This window comes from Macrotis lagotis, chromosome 6, assembly GCF_037893015.1.
Source record: "Macrotis lagotis isolate mMagLag1 chromosome 6, bilby.v1.9.chrom.fasta, whole genome shotgun sequence".
Lineage (NCBI taxonomy): Eukaryota > Metazoa > Chordata > Mammalia > Peramelemorphia > Peramelidae > Macrotis > Macrotis lagotis.
The window spans coordinates 53141814-53167324 of NC_133663.1; the positions used below are offsets into that span (position 1 = coordinate 53141814).

The window sequence follows — 25511 nt, forward strand, 5'->3', positions numbered from 1 at the left end:
AATTGAGTAAATTGCAAGAATATACAATAAGAAATTCAATGATGCAGAGAACTTTAATCTCAATAGAGTGAGAGTTCCTAAGGTTACAATGGAATGGGATAAAAGATGGGTGAACTGGGATCAGTGTAACTCTGGATATAGGGATGGTTAGAACAAGCTTAAGAGCCTGGGCAGCCTAGAATATACAGTGGATAGAGCACTTGGCCACTGGAGTCAAAGATGATCTGAATTTGAACCCTATCTCAGATACTTATTAACTGATGACTCAAAGGAAATCACTCAATATTTCTCAGACTTAATTCCCTTATCTGTAAAGTAGAGGCAATAATACTATTTCTTCATGTGATTTTTTGTGATATCAAATCAAATTGCATACATATATATTTTTATATATGTGTGTGTGTGTGTGTATATATATATATATATATGTATATATATATATATATAATTCTAGTAGTCATTTAGTCACATTTGACTCTTCATGAACCTGTGGACCATATCATGTCAGATCAATATTGTCCATGGGGTTTTCTTGGCAAAAATACTAGAGTGATTTGACATTTTCTTCTCCAGTGGATCATCTTCTGTTAGAATTTTCAACTATTGCCTGTCATGAATAACCATGAATGGCATAGCTCATATCTTTGTTGAGCTACACAAGCCCCTATACCACAATAATGCAGTGAACCAGGAAGACACATACATGTATATTGCTTTGTAAAACTTAAAGCATTAATATTACTATCAGGAGATGGTGGTTCTGATGGTAGAAGTGTTCAACTCATGGGCCAAGCAGTGAACTTTGATACCAAATTAAACCATGAGAGGATTTGAAGAGTCAAAAGTAAACTTTAGGACCCTCATGTAAGATAGTTTATTTCTTCCTGAAGTTTCTCATCCAGATATGTAATGGCTCTTGTCTTAAGGGAACCGTGCCCAGATCTCTGAGGTCTGGGTATCTGGGCTCTGGGCAGAAGAAGAATGAAGGCCTACTAATTAGTGGAGTTCAACCTCTTCCAGGAGCACTAGAATCTCTTCTCAAAAAGTTTTCCAAAGCCATGTAGAGATGAGTTGATGAAGAAACATCTTTCTCTAGAGGTCCTGCTGATTAAAAACCTGATTTCAAACTAAAGTTTATTATGTGTGGAAAATTGGGATAAAAACACTTCTCTAATTCAGCCACAGACAAATCCATTTCCTATAGTACATTGATAGGCACTGATTGATCCACAGAGGAGGGTGCTTCAATTCTTTCTAATTAAATTAGCTACAATAGATTTCATCAGTCTATTAACCACAATGCTTTTCAGACCTGAGACTCCACTTTTCATTCGGTGTCCCCCTGGCAGTGTGGGATTTATTTTTCAATCAGCTTAGTTTCAGGACAACATATAAAACAGGCCTCAGCAACTGTTTTATATTCAGTAACAAATTTCTCTCGTCCCCATAAAACATCTTCTGTCTGTCATTGAGAAGATGCTGTGTCTGGTGCCCCACTAGAATTTAAACAGCTAATCCACTTGAAGGAATAAGTGTTTTGTTGATGTGTACTTGGTACTGATAATCTCTAATTGCCCATGCAGGGGATCAAAATGTACCCATAGAGAAAAGAAGCAGGTTGTCCTGGTAAACAAGTACATCCGTTCCTCTCTCCAAGGGGTTTCTTTATGGCTGACTCTTAGGTCAAGTGAAATTAGTTGGTCTATTCAGTCTCCACCAATTAGTGATTGACTTTTATCTGAAGGCTAAATGACCTTTGACTGAACAAGCATTCCAAATCCAAAAGGTTTGCCAAAGATAGATAATAGGGTAGATTGTCACATTTAATTGTGATGTTATTGTTATTATCATATAATTCCAATATATAGTGCTTTAATATTTGAAAGGATTTTATATACATTAACTTATTTGAGCTTCACATTAATCCTAGGAGGTAGGTACCATTAATATCCCTATTTTACAGATGAAGAAACTGAAGCTCAAAACTTACTGACTTGCCTAGGATTGCATAGCTAGTCTCTGGCTAAAGAGGAATTCAAATTCAAGCTTCCTGCCTCCAAGTCCAGTTTTCTACTTCCTAAGTCATCCAGTCTCTGCATAAATCCCTGTAGACTTTATAAATATTTGTCAAGGTCCATCTGTACATCAGAATCATACAATTAAATGGTGTACCCAACTCAGATATGGACCCTGGGGTGGACCTCTTTGTATTTAGATGATACCAAATCTTCCCACATTCTTAGGGTCAAAGCCATACTTGATCATTAGGCTGTTATCTGTAGTATCATGGGAAAATTTAGTTTTCAACTAAGGGAAGAGAATTGGAGGTTAGAGTCATGTTTGGTAACTTTCCTTGAAAAAGAAGTCTTTAGTGGTCGTGATATTTGTACCAAGGGATTGTTGCAGAAGAGGACTCAGGAGAAGCCAGCATCCTTCCTTATTCTAATAAGGACTATCTCCCACTGCAAGAGCACAATATATTGTCCTGCCCATGTGCATTAGCTACAAGAGAGAGTGACAGAATTCATTCCTCAGTTACCAGAAACAATTCACCTAGCACTTTTTTAGTGCATAGCTGAGTAAAGCAAAAATGAAAGAAGAAAAAAATTTTAAATAGGATGAACTGAATGGATGGCACTTTGATAGCTTCAAAATCCCTGAATAGAAATAGCAATAGGAAACGTGATACAGTTGACTTCACCAAAAAAATAGACATAAAATTCCTGGTGATGAGAAAACAATAATCCACCAGATTTGTTCCCCATGCTTCTTAAAGAGGAAGCATGGATATGAAAACCAACCTGCTGAATCTGAATCCTAAAACCACCTTTCCAGTACTGAGTTCTAACAGACTGTCCAGCTCATTTCTTACACTAACCACTAGACATCTCCACTCAGAGGTCCCTCTAATGTATTTTCTATTTATGGAAAATGCTAAACTTGTCATTTCAATGCTATTACATGCTCACTATTTGCTAAACTCTGTACTAAACTGGGGAAACAAATATGAAATCAAAGAGTCCCTGCCTTCAAGGAGCTTACATTCTAATAGGGGAGATAACATGAACTATTAAAGCAAGTCCTGTCCTCTAAGAGATTAAAGTCTACTGGAAGAAGAGAGAAAATGTTAATGCCTCTGGAAGTTCGGGAAACATCTCATATGGGAAGAAGTGACCCTTGAATTAAGACATTAAGGATTCCTCAAAATAAAAATGACTTAGCTATAGACCATTTTCTCTCTCTTTCTCACAAAAAAAAATGAATTCAGAATGACTTGAGTGTGTGGTGCCTACTTGCTTGCTGGCAGATTCCACTAAAGGATATTACCCACAAGAGAGTGAGAATAGAATTCGGCTTTGGCTTTCTGACTTCTGTACAATAGTCAACAAACCCCTGTCCTTGGTACCTAAAGCTTTCCCCATTGTTGTACCACATTGAGCTTCAATATCCAGTCACTTTTTCTCTTATTGGACTGTCAGATTTCAGGTTAAGGCTTTAAGTAGTTTTTAAAGGAAGTAATTAATCCTTCACCATCACCCACCCCCAGACTGCACTGCCCCAATGCCCCCACCTGCTTGAGAAAAACAAAATGGTCCAGAAGGCTATTGCAATTCACACAATGAACCTGAGGTCTGGTCATATTTCACTGTCTTTCAAAGGTGCTAAGTGATAAGGATCAGAGGGGTCTTGTTTTTAATGGGAAAAGTGAGCCTTTTGTTAAGCTCCTGAACTGGCTCTGCAGCGAAGTAAAAGTCAACTTCCATGAATTCTTCAGCCTCAGTAGGTTTGAAAGCATCCAGAGATTTTAATATCACTAAATAAAATAGAGCAAACAGTGGAGAAGAAATGAAAAGAAAGGTGGCTGTATTATGGTCCATGGGAGAGATTTCTGTTTAGAAAGCTCGGATAGATGTTCCCTATAAATGAGAAACCTAGAGGGAAAATGTACAAGTACAGCCAGGGATCAGATGAATGTCTCATTTTCCTTTTCATTTGAATACCACGGAGACGGTGCTTGACTTGCCTCAAATTAAAAGCTACATCGAAGATGCAAAACAACACATAAAATTTTAACTAGGCTTTTCAGTTAGTCTTAATTCTTTATCGGTTTTCTCTTTCTATTCACCCTTGTTCTTTAGTCTTTGTTCTTCACTCACTTACCTTCATCCTTTCCTTGCACTTAGGACATGTTCCCTTATTACTGACCACTATCTTGAGAAATTTAATAACATATTTATAGAAATTCTCTTTTTTATGTTTTTCTCTCTCCCTCTAGCTTTTCCTCTTTTCCTCTTCCCCTCCTTCCTTTTATCTACTTTCTTCCTCCCCCAATCTCTTTCTTCTATTTGAGCTATACAATAATAAATAAACAAACAAACAAACAAATAAATAAATCTCTATGCAGATCTGTAAGGTATTGGCTCTCTACCAAATAGAAACACTACTATACAAGATGAAAAATGAAAATCTCTGTTGTGCCCTTGTTCGTCCCTGTGAGCCCTTTGTGATTATTGCTGTAAATCCAAGGGGCAAATCAAATTCATGACCAAGAGCTTAAAAGGGTTTACCATAGAAATCACAACATGGTAGAATCAGAGTAAAAGCTTGAATGTGCTAGGACCCAGTTTAGATGCAGGTGATTAGGATAACCTTCTTAAAATAGAGGAAAGACTTGGACCTTGAATTTCATCTGGAACTGGCCCCAGGCAAAATTGGAACAAAATGAGGTTTGTCCACCTCTCTTTTTTGCCCCTTTGTGGCATTTGTCCCCACTCTCACCCCTGTTCATTCTCTCCCTCCCTCCCTCCCTCTCCTTTTCTCCCTCTGGTCATCCTCCCTCTTCTCTTTCTCCTTAGTTGGATCCTAATCATCTAGGTAGCACAATGACTAGAGTGGTAAGACTCAGGTACTTGTCAGCTATGTGACCCTGAATAGGTCACTAAACTTCTGTCTTCCATAGTTTCCTCAGTTAGAAAATATGAGATAATAGCATTTACCTCCTAGGGTAGATGTGAAGATTAAGTGAAATATTTCTTAAATGCTTAGCATGGTGCTTGGTAATACTAGGTGCTCAATAAATGATTGTTCTCTTCCTCCCTAATTAAATGCAGAGCCAGTGGATAATACATTGATTATGGAAATAAAACCTGAGCTCAAATCCTCCCTTAGAAATTTACTAGTTTCATGACCCTTAGCAAACAACTTTTTTTCTCATTTCTCATTTAACATGACTTCTTTGCACCCTCTGACAGTGTTAACCACCCCCTCTTTGTGGATGCCTTCTTCTGCCTCGATATTTATGACACTGTGCATCTTTACTTCTCCCTGTTTTAATGGTTACTTTTCAGTCTTCTTTCTATGAACCACACTCTCTTAATATCTATGAAGTATTGCTGTTCCCCCAGGGCTCTGTTCTGGGTTTCTAAGTGATCTCTCTTTAAAAGAACTAATAAGTTCCTATGAATTCAACTAACATCTCTATGCTGATTAAGAAGGGGGGGGGAATAAATCTTTATATGTGCCAGACAATGGATTAAACACTTTACAAATGTTGTTTCATTTAAATATGCTCATATCTATCCATTCATCTAATTATTTCCTATCTATCTATCTTTCTATCTACACAGCCCTTACCTCTTTCTGGAATTCCAGTTCTACATTGCCAACTACATCTGTACCTCCATGTCCCATAGGCACGCCAAGATTTATTAATCTGAAATAAAACTCATTCTATTCCCCTTTGAACTATCCTTTTCACTTTCCCCATTTTTGTAGACACCATCATCATATTTCTATTCATCTATGTTCATATTCTTGGAGTCCTCCTTGACTCTTTTGACTTCTTCAACCCTAGTATCTAATCAGTTACCAAGTCTTGCCAATGCTGCCTCTTGTCACTCCTTTATTTCTTCTCCCAACTCTCCCCAGTCCCTTCTCTCTACTCCTACTGCCTTTACCTCACCACATTCAGGTTTTTTTAATCACCTCTTGCCTAGACTGCTGCAGTATTTTCCTATTTAAAGCTTGTCTTTGACCTTTCCCACCTCTCTTATCTGCCCCTTTGTGGTGGCACTTGACCCTACTACTCCCTCTCCCTCTCCCTCCCCTCCCCCTCCCCTTTCTTCTCCCTCTTTTTCTCTCTTCTTCCCATGCTTTTCCCTCTCCATGTCCTTTTCTCTCTTCCTCTCTTCATTCTCCCTCTCCTCCCCCACCCTAGCTGGGTCCAAATTAATATTCCAAAATACTTCTGTCTGTGTCAACTCTTTCCGTATGCTAAAATCTTCAATATCTCCCTGTTGCTATTAAAAGAGAACTTAAAAAATTCTCAGTATAGCATTTAAAGTTATCCACAATCTGACTCCCACCTACTTTCCCAGAATCATTCTGCCTCCATGTTTTTGAATGCATTTGTAATGCAGATTCTGCATTTCTCCTCTCCTTTGCCTTGTAGAAAAGACTTTAGCTCCCCCCGAAGTCCAGCCCACCCCTCCTCCCCAAGATCTATTCTGATCCCCATAGTCATTAGTGTCCTCTATTTTTACTTTGTAACTCTAAATGTACTTGGTATTCACTTACTTGTATAGATTTGATATTTCCCCTCCCATGCTTCTCTAGAATGTAATCTCCTTGAAGGTAGTTAGTGCCTGTCTTGTTATATTTCTTTTTGTTGTTAGCACCAAATGCAGAACCTTAAACCTTAATAAATGTTCATTGAATTGAATGGAATTGACCAGATGTCCCTCCATTCAACAACAAATACTATATGGAATTATCAGAAGAGCCTTTCCCATTTGTGGTTACTATCTCTTATTTTGCAGTGGGATCACTCATCAGATTTCTCAGGCAGTCTTATTTATCTAAATATTTATTCCTCTGCCTGGCTGAGTCTCTCCTTGTGGTTGTTGGACATTGTACTCTACATTTTCCTATTGTGTTAGCTCTTCAGGCAGTGTGGCAGAGTAGAAAGGGCATTGGTTCTGAAGTCAGAGACTTTAGATACTTATGCTTACTAAGTGTATGATCATCGGAAAATCACTTAAGCTCCTTTATCTGTAAAATAAAGGAAATGGGCAAGATGGCCTCTGAAGTTCCTGCTAAATCTAGAGCTATGGTCTAATGATCAAATTCTGAGTATCCCCAGACCTTAATTTCCTCATCTTATACCCTGAGATATATGATGCTGTAGTCTAGCTCTCTGCCCAGGGTGTGAGGCTTTTAGATGTGCTTATCTCATTTTATCAGTCAGAGAGAGGAGTCCATAATGAAGGGACAATTGACTGTGCTATAAAGGGCTAAAGGTTAGCCTATTGCATTCTCTCATTAACAGACTGAATTAACCCAAAGATGCACTAATGTGCTTTGGTTTGTGAGACAGTATTTAAATCACAGCTATTCTGAGATCCCACCTACCTGCTAATCTGAGAAAAAAGAGGGGTTTATCTGGAATCATCACACCAATTATCATCCCACTCCATTGTTCTTTATTCAAATCTTGAAATCACATCTTGTGACATACTCTTGTGTCTTCTCATTTCAAGGCATTTATGGACTGGCTATTGTTGCTGACTCTTTCAATGATGGCAGTTTCTCCTTGGACAGACCCTTGGGAATGGCATTGCCTCTATTCTCATTTGCCTCTAGCTCCCAATCTGTTTAACTTGGATACCATGCAAAATCAACAAGCTTAATCTCACATAAGAGTATTAAAAGCTGGTGGGGACCATATAGACCAACCTTCTTCATTTTCAAGATGAAGAAACTGAGAACAAGGGAAGTTAAGTGAACTACTCAGACGTATAGGTAATAGGTAACATTAAATACCAGATCTGAACCTATGTACTTGAACTCCAAAATCAATGTTCCTTCCACTGTTCCGTGCTTCTTCCTATCTCCTAAAAGAAATATCAGTCCAAACAAGTTTAAAAATAGACATTATATGAACTCCAAAAACCAAAATAAATTCCTTTCAATAGATATGGAATAATTTCATTGGAACACAGTAGAGCATAAAATATGTGGTAGAATGAGCAGGAATAGGGGCGGCTGGGTGGCGTAGTGAATAAAGCACCAGCCCTGGAGTCAGGAGCACCTGGGTTTAAATCCGGTCTCAGACACTTAATAATGACCTAGCTGTGTGGCCTTGGGCAAGCCACTTAACCCCATTTGCCTTGCAAAAACTAAAAAAAAGAGAAAAAATCTTCAACTGAAAGGATTAGGGACTTTAAACCTGAGGTATGATGTGGGAGAAGATTATAGGTTAATGTAAAGGTGAATTTAGATATTTTAATTGGGAATGGGCAGGGGAGTTCAACAATTTTTTCCCATTTTTAGAAGCATTACATTAAATTGAACCAAACTTAAGAGTCAAGACTAGTTACATTTGACACAAACTCTGAATGATGAATTGAGATAAGACAGGTAAGACACCTCAATTTATCAAAGATCCTTCATTTCATCAGTCAGTCAAAAGACACTTTATTGTCTACCACTTCCCTTACTACTGGTTATACCCCTTGTGTCTGTTAAATAATCTTTATATACCATTCAATTTCAGAGCTAGAAAGAACCAAAATATTCCAAAAGCCAACCTAAAAAAAATTTAAGTACCTTCTATTGCAAGGTATTGTGCTAGGAACTGGTAATACAAGGAAACAAGAAAAAAATAGTAGCTCCTGTCCTCTACAAGATTACATTCTTCATGGGGAAAATATAACCCATACAAAAATATATAAGTGACAACTTGAGGTGAGAAGAGGTTTAAAAATCAGAGGGATTAGAAAACACTTCTCATAGGAAGGAGACTAATCAGGTTTTACTCAAAGGACTCTAATAATGGGGAACTTAATACTTAGATGGCTTTAATTTTTAGGCAATTTTCCCTTTGTCAAACTCAAATCAGTCTCAATCTCTCAATCTCTCTGTCTCTCTCTCTGTCTCTGTCTCTGTCTCTCTCTCTCTCTCTCTCTCTCTCTCTCTCTCTCTCTCTCTCTCTCTCTCTCCCTCTCCTCCAGCTTTCACCCTTTTCATAGTTGCTGTGCCCAAAAACTAAATGAGAAACAAAAATAAGCAGTGTTCTGGTGAAAAATCTCACCCCACCTTGGTAATCTAATCATCAAGTTGAACATATTTGAATTCTATCTAGTTCTAGAGAACATATCAGACATTACTCTCTATCATTGTGACCTTGTAGAATTCAGAGTCCTTTTTGCTGTGACAAGGCTTCAGAAAAGGACTTCAGAACATGGAAAATGAAGGAAGAAGAGGTGCTTTGGCATGCAATAAGGAATAAAGAAAATTCCACTCTTCCTGCTTTATCTTGGAAGTCATCAGTGTTATATAAAAATAAACTGACTTAACTCTCAAGCTTTCATCTTTCTGTTAATTAAATTGCTCCCCAGAATTAAGAAATAAAATGTTAAAAAAAAATAAATTTATTGGGAGCAGATAGGTGGTACAGTGAATAGAGCACCTGCCCTGGAGTTAGGAGACCTGAGTTCAAATATGACCTCATTTACTTAATAATTACCTAGCTGTGTGACTTTGGACAAGTCATTTAACCTCACTGCCTTGCAAAAATCAAAAGAAAACAAAACAAAACAAAAGTAAATTTATTAAACAATAAAATTATATTCTACTTCTCTGATTTGGAGTAGATTGATCCTACCCATCATGTTTGTTGCATCCAAAAAATATTCAGTAAATCAAGCAAATAAGCATTACATATTTGATAAATATGCATTTATTCATCATGTTCATTTGTTGTCTATGTCTGATCTGACCTCAGATTACACTGGAAATAACCAATTTCAAAGGCAACTTGCTATGGATAGGCAAATCACACTGTGAGTTTACTGTGTTTTAAGAACGGAACATGATGGAGAATTAGAGGGATCTGGATGAACAAGACCAAAAAGGTCATAAGAAATGTTCTAGTCAATCTGTCACCAGGAAAGTTTGTATTTCAACTATCCTTAGCCAATTGGCATCTGTGATGTTCTTAAAGGAGATTCTAGAATTGGTGTAAATGTCTTGTTCCACTAACAATCCATACATTCAGTTGAATTTTATAAACATTTATTGAGCACTATTAGGTACAAGGGCAGGAGATGAAAAGACAGAAAAGGCAATGGTTTTGAGCCTCATTTGAATCTCCTTTGTAGTGCATAGTACAGATGAATTAGTTCAAGTCAGCATTTATTAACTGTTTAAATGTACCACCCCAGGTGTTCATGTAACTATTTATACCCAACCTGTGGTAGAGCATCCCGAGCTCATATTGATCTGATCAGTCACAGTCAGACACACTATGATTTGTCTCTAACACAGTGATGTCATTTTGATTTTCTTCAATAATGAAAGACAGGAACCAACCAACCCCATCCTAGCTACTGAGGATACAAAGAAAAACAAAGAACTCTCTCTGCCCCAAGAAGCTTATATTTTACCATGTGAATATAATATGAACACAAATTAATGTCTACAAAACATTTACAAATCAATGAAGTGACTTTGAATAATAGATAACGCCAGGAATCTGTGTTCGAGTACCATCTCTGACACATACTGGCTGCACAGTCCTGGACAAAATCCTCAGAGCTCTAGACAACTCTCAAAGATATACTGCATTAGTAGAGGGAATTCCCTTCACCACGAAATCACAGTTCAATCCCAGTTCCCATTCTTAGACCAAGAATTACAGAGAATTTTCAAGAGGGACTCTGGTCCTCAGGTAATGTGTGACAGAGATAGACTTTAACTCAGGTCTTCTGTCTCCAAAAGCAGTGTTCTTTCCCATTTATCACATTAACTCTTATTGAGGGAAATCAATTAAGAGGATTATTTCAAGAATCTTATATAAGTGGGGCAGCTAGGTGGCACGATGGATTGAGAGCTGGCCCTGGAGTCAGGAGGACCTGAGTTCAAATGTGACCTCAGACCCTTAATAATTACCTAGTTGTATGACCTTGGGCAAGTCACTTAACCCCATTGCCTTGCTAAAATAAAAAAAGAATCTATAAGAGGTCTGAATAAGGGTCAGAGAGAACATGAAGAGACAGATAAGGGAGTAGGAGAGGTACTTGAGGGGGTAACAGTGATAAGATTTAGTAATTGATGGGACAATGGCATAAGGGAGGAGGGAAATCCAAGAAAACTTCAAGGTTAGTAAACTGCAGGATTGGAAATGTGGTGGTATCCTCAATAGAATAGGAGAAATTTAGAGGAAGGATAATGGGGGGGGAATATAATAAATTATATTTTGAACATGTCAAATTTGAGATATCCAAAAACTGGTAATGAAATATTGGAATGCAAAAGAGAAAGATCAGGGTTGGTTGTTATCTGTATGCATGAGTCCATGGAAACTGATGAGTTCACTAAAGGTATGCCAGATAGGGAAAGATGATTATCCAGAAAGGAAATCAATAAGCAAACAGAAGGACAGAAGGAAGGAGGGAGGGAGGGAAGGAGGGAGGGAAGGAAGGAAGGGAGGGAGGGAAGGAGGGAGAGGAGGGAGGGGAGGGGAAAAAAGGGAAAGGGAGAGGGAAGGATGTACCAAAGCCAAAATATGCCATAAGACTGAGCAGTAAAACTCTTGAGATTTACTCATAGAAGAGCCCCTAAAGTTTTATTTTAGACAAAATTCTAATAAACTATGTTATCTAGTTTCCTGACTACAGTTCATCAAAAATGGAGACAGAAGGCAGAGTTGCTAGACACATACACACTAAGAATCACAAGAAACCCCAGCCAACAGCTTAACAATGAGTTGATATATTTTTAAAAAAATAAAAGTTATAAACTTGCTAACTGTGTGACCTTGGGCAAGTCTCCTAACCCCAATTGCTTCAAACACAAAAAAGGTATAAAGAAAGGCCCAGAACATTGACCTCATTATGCATGTGTGCACACATATATACACACACATCATACATATATATACTGTGCATACATATAAATTATATATATATACTATGCATATATATCATACACAGCTATACATACATATTATATATATATATATATTATACACACACACATATACACATGCATATATAAACACATTGTGGCTCATGTATATAGGACAGCTAGCCATATACTTACTTAGACTTAGATTCGTTTTGTCCTTCATTCCTGAAGAAGATCACACCATGATGGAGGTGATGCCAAGACAAGCTCATGAACTGAATTTGAGGGGGGGGCTATGCTCAGTCACCAGCCTCACTTTCTCCTCTGGGTCCATCTGGGTCCAGTGGCCAGATATGAATCAGGACAACTGCAGATGGACCTGGATGTGAGGCAATGAAGGTTAAGTGACTTGCTCAAGGTCACATAACTTAGCATCTGAGACTGGATTGGAACTCAGGTCCTCCTGACTCGAGGGCTGGTGTTCTACCTACTCTGCCACCTAGCTGCCTCTTTGCCTTAGGTTATATCACAGTACAATAAGTGATGCTGTGGACCCATAGCTCTATATTACAACTTGTAATATTATTCTTCTCTTTCATCCACAAGCCCCAGATCTTGGTTGACTCTTGAAAAAGAACAGATTGACAAAGAGGCATGCCTTCCCCAAACAGCCCACAACTTCTCTCTAAAGTCTTTACTATCAAGTATTATAAGGAAGCCCAAAGGAGGTAGGGTGGGTAAGATAAAATATCCCAATCACTGCACAGATAACACCTCTAAGAGATTATTGATAGGAAAAGAGAATCTAAGTCTACAAAAGCAGTCCTATTATCCCTTTGTAATAGCAAAAATAAACAAAGAAAACAACCAGAGAGAAATAAGGTGTTCATCCATTAAAAACTGACAGAACAAATTATGATGGAAGGCTTTAATGGAATAATTTCATTGTAAGAAACAACGAATATGAAGAATTCAAATTAAAGGCTTGTTTAAGAAATAATAAGGGACGACATATAGAGAGATACCAAGAGAAAAAGGCAAACTGTAAGAAAAATATACACACTGCCTCCAACTTTTCAGATGAAGATCTTAATAATAATATCAAGTCACTATTACATATGTGTATAAATAGGCTTATATTCACAAAGGTAAATACACATATACAGCAGCTGGAACAGTTAAGTGATCTGAAATCAAGAAGACTCATCTTCATGAGTTCATCTCTGGTCTCAATCACCACCTAGCTGGGTGACCTCTGGACATGTCATTTAACCCTTCTGCCTCAGCTTCCTTATCAGTAAAATCAACTGGAAAAGGAAATGGCAAACCACTCCTTTATTTTATCAAGAAAACCAAAGAGCTGGACCCAACTGTAAAACAACTGAACAAAAACATAAAAACATACACAAAGGGGATGTTATATCAAAAATATTCAATAAAACAAGGAAATTATTATATGAAAATCAACATATATATATATATATATAGGAAGAGGATAAGCAATTGGCGAATAATGAGACTATGGATATCTTGTATATATTCTATGTATTCTATTATATGCAAAAGTATGTATTCTATAGTCTAATAGAAGATATATAATATGCATTATAGAATAGTATATAATGCATATTATATAATAGAATATATTATATGCTTCTACATTATAGTCTCATTATATTATACATTATATTCTAATATAGATATTATATACAAAATATAGATTTAGTTTAATAAAATATTTAGTTTAATAAAGTAATACATTTACTATATAATAGATAATAAATGTATAATGTAATATGCATATTATATTGGAATATAATATATTCTAAAATGAGAATATATAATCATTTGCAAATTCTAATTCTTTTGTTTCCCTTGAATGCTTGTTTTACTTGCTTTATTATTTTATGCTCTTATTTACGTATTTGAATACATATCCTTACTACTACAGGTTAAAATAAAAATGTATATAAAAATTTAAAATAACAATATAAGGTAATGTTATTGGTTCAAATAGAGACTCCCGAAAATATAGGCAGTAGCCCAAAAATGATATCTCACTGGAAAGCTCATTGAGAAGTAGGAGGAGGTAGAAGGCTGCCAACTGTTAATGTGTTGCTTGACAAGAGCTAAACCTTAAGATGATTGATGAGGGTCACTTGATGAAGAAGGCAATTCTGACAAACTCTCAAGCTCACATTCAGAGAGAATAAGGAGAAAAGGAGCAACTAGTGGGAAATAACTGAAAATCCTTCATTAATTTTCACATCTTGGTGCAGTGAACACTACCCAACTAGATGCAATCATAGGATATCTAGATCATAGCCTTTTGTGAATTATGGTGGTCAATCCATCATCTGTTGCCCAGCTTTTAAGTGAAGAATATTTCCAAAGTTATTGAGGCCAGTTTTGAGACAAAGAATAAAAGACCCAGTTTCTAACTATTTATGAAGCCTCTGGCAAGGTTATGATATCCCAAGATTGGACTTTCTAAGAATGTAGCCTTAAAAAATCCACAGCACCTTGCTGGTGTAGGCAATTAATAAATTATTATTGATTTACTGAGAACCCAGAGCTGCCTCTGAGTTTTAGAAAATGAGGCAATTGAGGAGGTCTTGATTAGAGTCCATGAAGTCAAAAGTATCTTCTTCCATCTTCCCATCCTTAGGGCAGAATCAGATCACCAAAAATATTCCTAATGGTGTCTTTGAATCATCAAAAAAAAAGTTAAATTATGTTCTGAATCACATACTGAAGAAGGGTATTCATCATGTATGATCTCTAGGAAGATTTCCATTATAAAATGGTTGATATTTTTATGGTGTTTTAAAGGGTAAATGTGTTGGATGGATCTGCTCTGCCAAGGTTTTAGGATGACAGAAAAAAGCAGGCATGGATGGAGAGAATATCTGAGTCAAGAAAATTCATCTTCATGAACTCAACTCTGGTCTCAATCACTTGCTAGCTGTGTGGTCCCATTTAAGTCTTTTAACCTTTCTGCCTCAGTTTCTTAATCTATAAAATGAACTAGAAAAGGAAATGGCAATCCATTCTGTTATTTTGACAAGAAAACTTCAAATAGGGTTGCAAAGAGTTGGACACAACTGAAAAACAACTAAGCAACAATAAAAATATACAAAAAGAGAATATTATGCCAAAAAAATCAAGAAAACAGGGATATCATTATGTGAAAGTCAATATATATATATATATATATATATATATATATATATATATATATATATATATATATACTTATTTGAGGATGTGAGTTCAGAGATCCATTCATGTGAATATTCCTTACCAATATCAAATAAATCAAACAATACTGTAAATGAGCTCTTATGCTGTATACTATAAATAGGCACTGTATCATTTTTCTGATCCTTTTTAGCTTATTTTATGGGCCAAATGCTATCATTATGGCCTTTACCTAGATTTGCAGCAAACAGTGGAATCAGGAAAACCTGAGTTCAGTTCTGACCTCAAATACTAACTAGCTGTGTGACTCTTGGCAAGTCACTTAATCCTGTTTGTCTCAGTTTCCTCATCTGTAAAATGAGCTGGAGGAGGAAATAATAACCCATTCCAGTATCATTAGCAAGAAAACCCAAATGGGATCACGAAACATCAGACATCACTGGAAAACAACTGTTTATATAGATATGGATATTTTTCTCTTACTACAAAAGTGATGTATATTACACATACAGAACAATCATGTCTTACTTGACACTGGAAGAGGTGTAAAATAAAAAGGTAACTTCATCTCTCCCTGGGGAATAAGTAAGTATTCATTTAGCAAAAATAATTTTGATCTAGTCTTCTGCAAGGCTGGATAACTTAAGGCAGCCCTTGAATTCTGCTACCCTCCATCTGACTGCTAGAATAATTGAGGCAGGAAAAGAGATGACAGCTTCTTTCACCACAAAAGATGAATGTTTCATCTCTCCAGGGTAGAATTAAGATCATCTTGAGTCACCCCTAAAAATCTTGGGTTCATGCACAGTTCAAGCTTCGTTATATTCAATTTTCTGGAGACTGAAATACATGACAATTTTAGAGTGGGATAAGAATCAAAAAGTCCAAATCCTAGAATCAAATTGACTGCTTGTCCTTTCCATCCCCCATGATAGTGAACCATGCCCGACCCGATCCTATCTTGGTGGTCCCATAGCTAATCAATTTCAGAAGGCTTGGAGCTAAGGGAAGTTAGAATCTTGTGAATGCCCCTCCTCTGAGAACAGTCCAGAATCAATACCAAAAAAATGACTTGAAGGCAGCCTCCTCATTTTAAAATAAGTGCTTGACCAGCCCTACCAACCAATTCTTCCGAGGAGTATCTCCTGTCTTGCCATTTGAGCCATCATAATGGGTCTTGGAGACCCTGTTTAAATGCTCAATGAGAAGCGAAGAAATAATTCATCTAGAAGGTAAAGAGGTGGACCTAAAGCCAAGACAACTTGGTTTTGAATCTCCATTAACTTACCAGCTATCTTTCATTGGGAAAGTCTCTTAACGTCTCTCAGAATCAACTCCCTTATCTATAAAGTGGGGCTGATGATAGATTGAAAGCTGGAAGAGACCCAGAGGTCATCAAAACTAAAGCCTTCATTTTATAGATGAGGAAACCGAAACCCAGAGTGGTTAAGAGATTTGCCCAAGGTCACATAGGGAGGAAGTATGCCAAGTGGAATCTGAGTCCAGGCTTAGCCCACCTTCTCACAAGATCATTGTGGGGCTCAAGTGAGATAAAAGACTAAATATGTTTCAAACTTGATGTTGCTATGAAGATGTCAGTTAATGAAATCAAACACAAGAATCCCCAAGAATTACTAGACTAGATCTTAAAAGTTTTTTCCTGGTTATTTAAATTAGAGATGTCAACCATTGTCCAAAGCAGATTAAAGTGCAATTGGGAAATATTTTACAGAATAAATAAAAATATTATAGAATAAATATAATGTTAATGTGATCTAAGTCAAAATGTGTTTTAGAGCTCCTTGTATACAACTCCTCTTTCTATTTGAGTACAATCCAAAATAAATAACCATTCACATTTTTACCTTGTCAAGTTGGCTATAGGGTCATTAGTTTTAAAAGAAAAACAGAGATAGGCAGATAAAGAAATAGAAAGACAGGCATTTACACTTGAATAATACAGTTTATTTGAGAACGAAATGTTAGGACACACAAACTCACCATTTTTCTCTTCTAGATTTAGGATATAAATGTATTTACTTTTTCTTTTGATGTTTTCTTTTTTTGTTATTCACTTCACATTATTACATTTAAATGACACTTAATAAATGTTCCAAAAGTATCTTAGCTAAAATTAGCAAAGATTGTTGATTGATTGAAAACCCAGATTTACCTCTGAGCTTTAAAAACTAAGGCAACTGAGGAGGGCTTGATCAGAATCCATGAAGTCAAAAGCATCTCCTCCAACCTCCCCATAATTAGCACAGAATCAGATCACCATTAATCATGTATAATCCATGTTGGGAAGATCTCTACCAAAAGTGGTTGATGGGGGCAACCAGGTGGCGCAGTGAATAGAGAACTAGCCTCAGAGTCAGGAGTACCTGAGTTTAAATCCGACCTCAGACACTTTATAATTACCTAACTGTGTGACCTTGGGCAAGCCACTTAACCCCATTGCCTTGAAAAAATATAATAAAAAAAAATAATAAAGACAATGGTAGAACTAGGTGCTTAAGTGTACTAGTTTCTTCCAGAACTCATTTCAAAAGTGGTCGATGATTTTTATGGTGCTAAAATGGTAAATTTGTTGGATGAACCCCCCCCCCAAGAAACTTCTTGGAGAACAGGGACAAGTCATATTGGCCAGGCTGCATATGGAGGGCTAGTGATCTTCAGTTTTGATTTAAATGGTTATGAAGCCTGTATATTCAGGATTGTTTGACATGTAACTTTTCCATCTCTTAGTATGGAAGAGAAGAAAACAACTTTGCATTGTTGCTTATCAAATTATACATTTAGACCAAATTGGCATTTTCATTGGAATGGCAAATGAGTGGCATTCAGGTGAATTCAGGTCAACACAGATTTATTATTCACCTATCTTGAATCAACAAGCACATACCAGTATCTACTATGTGCCAGACACAATGCTATAGAAGAATACAAAGACAACAAAATAGTAATTTCTGTCCTCAAATAGGACAGAGTTTACAATATACACAGAAGGCAGCATGTACAAATATGGGGGTAAACAAAATACATACAACTTAATGAAGGGGTGAGATACAAGTAGCTCAGGCAGGGTACAGAATCAAGCAAAGCTTTGTGGTGTAGGGAAGGTGATGCCTGAGCCAATATTTGAAGGAAATCAAGAATTCTAAGAAATGGAAGCGAGGAGAGAGTATATCCCAGACATTAGAAGCAACACGTACAAAAACAAGGAGACCAAAGATGGATTTCCTTGTGTGAGGAACAACAAGAAAGACATTGTTTTGGGTCCTGGGAATCAAGGACAAAACATGTAAGAGTTCTTTCCCACAAAGAGTTGGCATTCCACTAAGACAAGATTTGGATTTTGCTTTTTTTTTTTTGGTTTTGTCTCTTCATTTTTGTCTTTTGTTTCATGATCTCTTTGGCAGTCTGGTGAAGTTTATGGACCTCTTTGCAGAATAATATTGCAAAATGCCTAAGATAAAATACCTAGAATCCCAGAAGAAATCAAAGGCTAACAGATAAAAACGTAATTCTTTTCCTTTCTAAATTCATGAACCTCCCTGAAATCCAGAGATCCCCAATTATGAACCTAGCACTACCAGGACAACTTTTATCTCCATACCTCTATTCCCAAATGAACATTGAGACAGACAATATATAGATGTTTAAAGTAGTGGCTGGTAGAAATCTATAATTTGTAAAGGTCAAATGACTTGAATAGGTAGTACAGGATTTGGAGTCAGGAAAACTCATCATCCTGAGTTCAAATCTGATCTCAGAAACAGTAGCTTAGGTGACCCTGTTTGCCTCAGTTTCCTCATCTGTAAAATGAGCTAGTGAAGGAAATAGCAAACCATTGCCAAAGAAAACTTCAAATGAGGTCACAATTGGACACAACAAAGTTCATACTCATGTAGGTAACCTGAGCAAGACAAAAAATTATGGGGAAGACAATCAAAACACAGATCTCTCCCTTATAATGTTGGTCCTTCATTTTTGAAGAAGACTATGACATCAGGGAGGTGATGCCATGGCAAGCACATGAATTGGATTTGAGTGAGGAGGGTGCTGTGCTAAATCACCAGACTCACTTTCTTCTCTGGAGCCATCTGGTCCAGTAGCCAGATAGGAATCAGGATGACTGGAGACAGCCCTGGATGTGAGGCAATCAGGGTTAAGTGACTTGCCCAAGGTCACACAGCTGTTAAGTGTCAGAGGCTGGATTTGAACTCCTGTTCCACCTGACTCCAAGGCTAGTGCTCTATCCACTGTGACAATTAGCTGCCCCTACAAATCTCTCCAGTGAGCAAAAGAAGGACAAGTGATTAACTTGGGGAAAACTTCTTTTACTTTGAAGAAAATGATTAAGTGTTCAGATCATGGACCTTATGCTCTCCAGGAAATTTTTCCCAGGAGGTAACAAGCTATTGGACTCAATGGGATCCCTTCTGTTTAGTGCTTGCAAGTTTGTTTCCTAATCTTTATGTTCTAAGTTGTTAGGTCTCTGTCTACTCCAAGGTACACTATATGGCTCCAAGAGAGAGGAAAAAGGAAAGAACAACCAAAGATCAATTGTTTTTATGATGTTTCAACAATTGTTCTAAGACCCAGCTGTAAAGTGTCTTCATTTTTTCAATAATTCTGTTTTAAATTCCTCTGGTTCCAGGAGGGAGATTAATGGTACCCAGCCAAATCTTTTTCCTCATTCCCCACCTTTGTTTGGATTGAATAAGCCAACACAAGCTTTACCACAGGACAATCCAGTCTATGGCAAGTCATTTACCAATTTTGTTGGGTTTTTTTTAATAGAGTTGGTGTTGACCCAGATGAGGACCTGAAGGCAGATTCTTCACAGCAGGCAAGTCAAAGTTTCCAATGCCTATATTTGTGATGACAAGAGGAAATATTCCAATTCTATAAAATGTGTGTCTTGAGCCATAGTAAAGCCCAAAGTCCTTAGCAAAGGGCTGCCAATGCCATTAAGTCAGAATCCATAGAACACCCGAATATTTTTTGCCTGGATGAGGAGGGAGTTGTTAGAAGCATGCTTTTTTTTCCTGTTTCCCTGTGGGAGCCCAAACTGACGTTGCTACTAGTTCTTCTTGAGTTAAGTATTTCTAAAGCAGAATGTTGTTGAAACAAAAGGAAGAAAGAGACTGATCTTGGGGACTATGCCAGACTGAAATAAGTGGCCATTATTTGCAATGACCTGGAAGTCCAGTTGAGAAACCATTCCTGAACAATGTGTATTTCCCAGAAGTAAACAAGGGGAAATCTCTTATTCAAACTTAACTCTGAATTTGGCATCAGCACCAAGGCTATTGTAAAATTTGCATTAGTGATTTTTAACTCAGTGGTTAAAAATTAGCATGTGAAAGTGTTACAAATTTTGTAAAAATAAAAAATATAAAAAAGGAATTATACACACTAAAAACATCTGAAGAGGAGACTTTGCTTAAGAAATTGCAGGAGAGGCAGATTTTATTATGAAAATAATATCCCTGTTGTCTTCTTGATGTTTTGCTATAAGTCTCCCCTGAACTCCATGAGAATCAATTTTTGTGCTACTAAAGGAAGTTGTTTCCTGTTTCATGTTGGGATAACGATGGAACAACCACCCATACTTCAGCTTTCCTACTCCATCCAACATTCCACCTAGATCATCTCGTCATTTGTCTGTCACTGTGTATATATCTCCCCAACACACCCTGTTCTACCACCCTGAGAGCAAAACTCACTTCCCTGTTTACTTCTTCCTTTTATGTCTTATATTCCCCTTTTATATTGTAAGCTCCTTGAGGCCAAGGAAATCATTTCTTTGTTTTTCTTTTTAATATCTGTTCCCCAAATACTTGGAACAAAGCAAGCATTTAAAAATGCTTTATTGTTAAGCCATTAAAAAAAAAAAACGAAGTTTTGGGGAGAATTTAAGCCCTTAAGATATTCAATTTAAAATAATTCACAACCTCAAAAGGGAATGAATATCTTCTTGTTGAAGATCATCCAGCAAAACTGGTGATCATTTGTTGAGTATGTGTTACAAGGGAGTCTTGTTCATATATGTGTTGGAGTAGATGACTTGAGACTCCTTCTAACTGAAATTCTGAGATTATATAATTCCTCAAGAATAATTTATATTTGTATCCTGGTTAAGTACTCTATATCTATTATCTCATTTTATCCCAGTGATGCCCCTGGGGTGTATAAAGTATATTATTATCCCCATTTTACAGATAAGGAAACTGAGGCTCATAAAAATTAAGACATCTGGTTAATAAAAAAAGGAAGGGATTAATTTCTGAGCCTTAGGCCAGTGAGATTTCCATTGTTCTCTCAACAACTATTTATTAAGTGTTTATTATGTGCAAGTTGTGATATTAGATGATAATGATTATAACATATTTACTTGGGATGCTTTCATTCAAAAAATGTTAGATGGCTAGATATATTCCATGCCACTCTCACAGACTTCCCTCACTAGGAAGCTAGTTTTAGTGTGGAACACATCACCCACCCTGATCCAATTAAGAGCCAACATATTGATTTTCTAAAAATAGAAAGCAATTCATGTTTATAGAACCATTTGTCGTAATGAGAAGGAAGTAGGGCTTTGGGGAAACTGAATAGTCAGTCAGTCAGTCGACAAACATTTATTAAACATGATTTAGTGCCAGACATTATCCTGAGCATTAGATATATAAACTAAGACAAAAAACAGTCCCTGCTCCAAAGAAGCTTATATTCTATGGGGAAGACTACGTGACCAACTATGAACATACAAGATGTAGAAGGTATAAATGAGAGGTAATTTCAGAGAGAAGGCATTGAGGAAAAGCAGAAAAGGTGGAAGGGGAAAATAAAGCTGAATCTGAGGAGAAAAGTGAGAATAAAAGAGCATTCCAGGTGTGAGGGATAGCCAGTGAAAGAGGCGATAGTAAGGAGATGCAGTGTTGTGGGTGATGAAGAACAAGAAGGGCTACGCTGCTGGATCCCAGGGGAAGAAAGGGAAAGAAAAACGGAAAGGTAGAAAAAGAATAGATTATGAAGAGCTCTAAAATCCAAGCACAGAATTTCCTATTTAATACTAGAAGTAATGGGGGAGGGGGGATTGGAGCCCATCAAGTAGGCGTTGGGTTAGGGCAACATGACTATTCAGACAAATTTAAGAATGTTTCAGATAGGTTTCTATGTAAATTCTTTCATTTCAATCAGTCATCTGCCATTTTTAAAAAATCCAAGGAAGAAAATATTCAATCATTTTGTTTTGTTAATTCTCATTGATCTATGGAAAGATCTGGAGAGGGTGTGTCTAAGGTATTGAGGTATTGCTTATGATTAATACAGATAATTCTCACCCTATGAAAAAACAAGGTCACTGAGGTCTAGGGGGTGACTAGAATACAATATCAGAGTCAGGTAATTCTACCAAATAAGGGTCTAAGCCCTCTCAGGTTCTAACCAGAGAAACACCAAACCCTGGGACAAAGTAGAAATCTAAAGTTTAAATTCATGAGTAAGTGAATTACGGACCATAGAGGTCTGCCTGAATACAAAGAGCAATCAGGGAAAAGAAATGTCAGAGGACCAACGCTTTCATCATGTTGATTTGCTTCCTGCAAAGACTCAGTTTCCAAAATGCGTCATTTTATGGTCCCAGTGCTCTCTCCACAGTCTAACCCAACCTTCACTAAAGGCAACCCTACACTTGATCATTCTCATGTTCCACTAGCCTTATCCAAGAGTTAGAGTTTCCTTGGCTTTAGTCCTCCCTATTGCAATTTCAACCCATTTCATCTTACCCTGTCCTCACTGAAGTTGAAAAATGCTATTTGTCATTCCTCGGTCCATAAATCTTCCCACTACTGAAGATGCTCATCTCACCCAAAAATACCCTTGGACCAATTACTTGAGAAGTATTGTTGTTTATTCCTTTGTTTGGGAAGGGTCCTATGGAAGAAAAAATAAATACTGAAATCTAAGAGCTCTGGAAGCCCTTCAATTGAATATTGTCATAGTATTTGAATACTATAGTATTCACATTCCAGTAAACTCCACAGCTTGAAATGACTCTTATCTTGTGTCAAGCACAGGAAAGAGTAGGGTCTGGATGGAAATAACAAAGCAGAGTGTTCTTGAATCTGCCAGTCATTTTAGTTAGAAATTTATGGTGCTTTCTGAATCATTCTTGAAAAACACCTACCCATCTTTCACTCCCAGCCAAGCTCCTTCATGGTTATCAACAGTCATGGGAATGCTTTGTCATGGGAATGAGGAATCTTATTTTCATAAGGTTGAAATTATTCAGTTTAGACCCTGTTGGATGTAATAAATATAAATTCTATAATGCAAAAGTTTCACTATCAACAGTAATATGAAATCCACCCTACAAAAGGGAGTGTTGCATAGGGAAAAGAACACTGTACCTAAAGTCAGGCAAGACCTAGATGCAAACCCCAGCCCATGCCTTCCTGTGACACTGGTTATGTCCCTGAATCTCATTTTCCTCGTCTATCGAATTGAGATAATAATGTTATTGCTATATTTAGCCCACAGAGTCAGTGTAAGGAAAATTATTTGGAAATGTTAAGGTGCTATGTAACTGTGAGTTATCATTTTTATTTTGCCTATTTTTTTTGAAGGACATGATTTTCAGCTACAAAGGTCTACTAATATTTTACAGGCAGGTATATCTATTGCTGGTCTTTCACACTCTCAAAATAAGGAGCAAACACATATAATAGCATTTCAGGTTACCAAGTAATTTCAGCTACCTGTGTTTGAGGACAGGAAGATAACCTCTGAAAAGTCTGACCCTATATCTGTGACAAGGTAGTAACATAATAATAATTCATATCTTCTTTAGTATTCTTAGAACTTTTGAGTGTGAATTGGATTAACCTTACATATTTATATGTGTCAAAACTGCAAATAGAGTTCTCCAAAGAAAAGTATTAACTATCTAAATTCCTTTCTAAAATATATAACTTCAATACATTTTGGGTCTTGGAGATATAAATTTCCATTTTTCGCAGTATGATAGAATAGGTGAGAATCAGAGGACTGTAATTCATGCCGTACCCTATTTTAGACTCAGCTAGGAAAAATCTATTTCCATCTGAAGAGGAAGAGATTTTCTCGGAGAATCATAAAAGCATAAGTGCAGAATTGGAAGGGATTGTTGATGGATTCAAATACCAGCATCACTACATACTGCTCAGTTCAATTTGGACAAGTCACCAAATGTAAAATGAGGAACTTGGCTTAGATGACTTCGATGGTCCTTTCAAACCATAACTTCTACCCATTCATCATAGTTCTTCCCACTATGAGCAAGCAGAATAAATCTGATCCGTTTTCCATGTAATAATCCTCCAGATATGTGAATACTATTGAGCACAGTATAAATGACGTGGCAGGCATTTAATAAATGTTGATTGATTGATTGACTAAACTAACAGCTAGCATTTATTAAAGTCCACAACTAGTCTCTTCTCTAGGCTGAACATTTTTAGTGGTTTCTAGTTCCTTTATTATTCCAGTCACCATCTGCTAAATGGACCCCAATGTGGCAATATTCTTTCTAAAATGCGGCATCCAGAAGTGAAGAGAATGATGTAGGTATTGCTTAAACAGGACAAAGGACAGCAGAGCTAGCTGCTACCATTCTCCTGAAACCCATGCTTCTAGGAAGGCAATTTAGAATGATTGCAGATTTTGTGGTTGTGGTTGTCAGCTGCTGCTGCCTTATATTGAGGTTCTAGCCCCCTACAAACTTTAAGTCTTTTTCACATGATTTTCTTTTCTAGATATTCCTCACCCAAGTGCAGCATTTTACATTTTTCCCCTTTAGTATTCTTTCATTAGCTTCAATCCGCTGTTCTGGCATGTTGAGATCTTGGATATTCCAAATAAATCATTCAATATATTAATTATTCCCCTCAACTTCTTATCCTATAAAACTATGATAAACACACCATCCATGTCCAGGTCATCAATAAAACCATTAAACAGAATGGGGTCAAAGATAGGACCTTGGGGCAGCTAGGTGGTGCAGTGGATAGAGCACCAGCCCTGGAGTTAGGAGGACCTGAGTTTGAATCCTGTCTCAGACATATAATAACTAGTTGTGTGACCTTGGGCAAGTCACTTAACCACAATGCCTTACAAAACTAAAAAAAGAAACAAAGATAGGATCTTTCAGCATTCTGCTAGAGACTTCTCTCCAGTCAATCCATTAATCATTGTTCTTTGGATTGGTTATGTCAAACAGATTTTGAACCTGCCTACCAATATATCATACAGGGACACCTCTATCTTGTCCACAAGAAAAGAATGACTGTCAAAAAACTTGTTAAAAATCTAGATCCATTCATAGCATCAACAAGATAATGATAATAATTCACATT

The 25511-nt window shown here is 36.9% G+C and overlaps 1 protein-coding gene across 1 annotated transcript in view; it reads left to right on the forward strand.

Moving 5' to 3' along the window:
* Positions 1 to 25511, forward strand: part of SLC9A9 (solute carrier family 9 member A9) — a 738251-nt gene that overhangs the window by 555179 nt on the left and 157561 nt on the right. Inside the window, exon 13 of the mRNA XM_074191139.1 lies at positions 19915 to 19963. Coding sequence (XP_074047240.1) covers positions 19915 to 19963 — 49 coding nt within the window. The remainder of the gene's footprint in view (positions 1 to 19914; positions 19964 to 25511) is intronic.